Source organism: Acanthamoeba castellanii, assembly GCF_000313135.1.
Source record: "Acanthamoeba castellanii str. Neff unplaced genomic scaffold scf7180000084660, whole genome shotgun sequence".
Taxonomy (NCBI): Eukaryota; Discosea; order Longamoebia; family Acanthamoebidae; genus Acanthamoeba; species Acanthamoeba castellanii.
The window spans coordinates 98,409-99,943 of record NW_004457356.1 but is presented as its reverse complement, the minus strand read 5'-3'; the positions used below and the strand labels follow the sequence as shown (position 1 = coordinate 99,943).

General features: G+C 65.3%; 1 protein-coding gene across 1 annotated transcript in view; it reads right to left on the bottom strand.

Annotated features, from left to right (window-relative positions):
• ACA1_106590 (uncharacterized protein) overlaps positions 1-1,165 on the bottom strand; it is a gene marked incomplete at both ends in the record, with an annotated part of 1,438 nt that extends 273 nt beyond the window's left edge. The window contains 4 exons of the mRNA XM_004336263.1: positions 222-382; positions 491-673; positions 768-909; positions 1,042-1,165. Of these exons, the coding sequence (XP_004336311.1) occupies positions 222-382; positions 491-673; positions 768-909; positions 1,042-1,165 (610 nt within the window). The remainder of the gene's footprint in view (positions 1-221; positions 383-490; positions 674-767; positions 910-1,041) is intronic.
• Between the last annotated feature and the right edge of the window lie 370 nt (positions 1,166-1,535).

Here is a 1,535-nt window from a genome sequence, read left to right as displayed (position 1 = left end):
AGGATGGCCGGCCACTTTTTGTCCGCGTCCCACGCGTCCTCGTAGTCGTGGGGCAGCGACACCAGGTACGGGTACCCCTCCGCTATTGCTGTTGGCACCCCCACAGCCCCAGCCCCAGCCCCAGCCCCCACATTGTGAGCCCATCATCAACACCAGCCGCCACCAGCCACCACCATCATGGGGCCCTGGCCCGAAAGAGGAGAGGAGAGGGGTGGTGGTACCACTGGGGCGGGCGAGGAGCGGGGTCGGGTGCCGCTGGATGTTGGTGAGCACTGTGCGCGCCGTCTCGTCTCCCCAGATGGTCTTGAGGCTCTTCTTCATGAGCACCTCGGCCACGTGGAGGCCCAGCGGACTGATGGCCGCCACGTCGTACGAACCCCACCTGCACCGCATCGCACCGGCGCACGCTGAGTGAGTGGACGAGCGCGGCGCCGCAAGCCGGAAGAAGTGTTGTGTTCGATGCGTGTCGTGTCGTGTCTTGTGCGTGTACCGGTGCCGATTGGGGTTGGTGAAGACAAAGACGCCCTGGTCGGAGGGTTGGAGGGCGGCCGAGAACTGATTCCAGATTTGGTCGAAGGAGAGGGAGTGAGGCAGGTTGACCAGCGTCATGAAGGCCATCTGCCCCGCCTCCTTCTCGTAGAGGGCCTTGCCAATGCGGTCCGACAGGTGCTTGCTGCAGAGCAACCAACCAACCAACCAACCAACCAACCAACCAACCAGACATGCGACGGCACACACACGGCACACTCGGAAGGCGTAAGCCACACGTCGAGAGGTGGCTCCATGCGATGAGATGGATGGGGCGAGGGAGGTAGAGGGGGGTGGCGTGCATGTAGGTGATGGCGTCGGTGCGCATGTTGAGCTCCACAAAGTGGAGCGGATGAGGCGGGCGGTACATCACGTCGATGCCTTTGGGAGGGGACACCGCGCACATTGCACGCACGCACGCAACGCACGCAACGCACACACGCACACGCGTCATTGGTGGTGCGGAGGGCGGGAAATGGGGAGGGAGGTGGGCAGGTGGGGGGGGGTGCGTACCGGCCGGTCCCGTGTAGCCGGCCTTGATGAGGGCGGGCAGGAGGGCCTCCTTGATGACCCCGCACGCGGCCGCCTTGGCCTCGAAGTGCACCGACGGATACTTGGCCCCGTAGTACGCTGCCATTTGCCCGCCCCGCCCGACCCCCACCTCTCGTGTGAGCAGCCGCGTGGGCGTGAGTGGGGAACGAAAAGAGAGGGGGGGGGTGTACCGATGCCTCCGTTGCCCCCGCCGGGCTGGTGGGTGAGCTGGTCGAACACGACGGAGCTGTTGTGGCTGGCGAGGATCGGGTCGATGTAGACATCCACCACCAGCTCGCACTCCACGCGGTTAGCAAACCGCTCAGCCAGGATCTGGCGGTGGTCGTGGGTGGCGTGGCGCGGTGGTCGTGGGTGGCGTGGGTGGCATGGTCAGTTCCACGTGATCGGTGTAGATCACTGCGACCGCCCCCCCCCCCAAAAAGGGGGGATTGGTGCGCACCTCCTTTTCGTTGGCG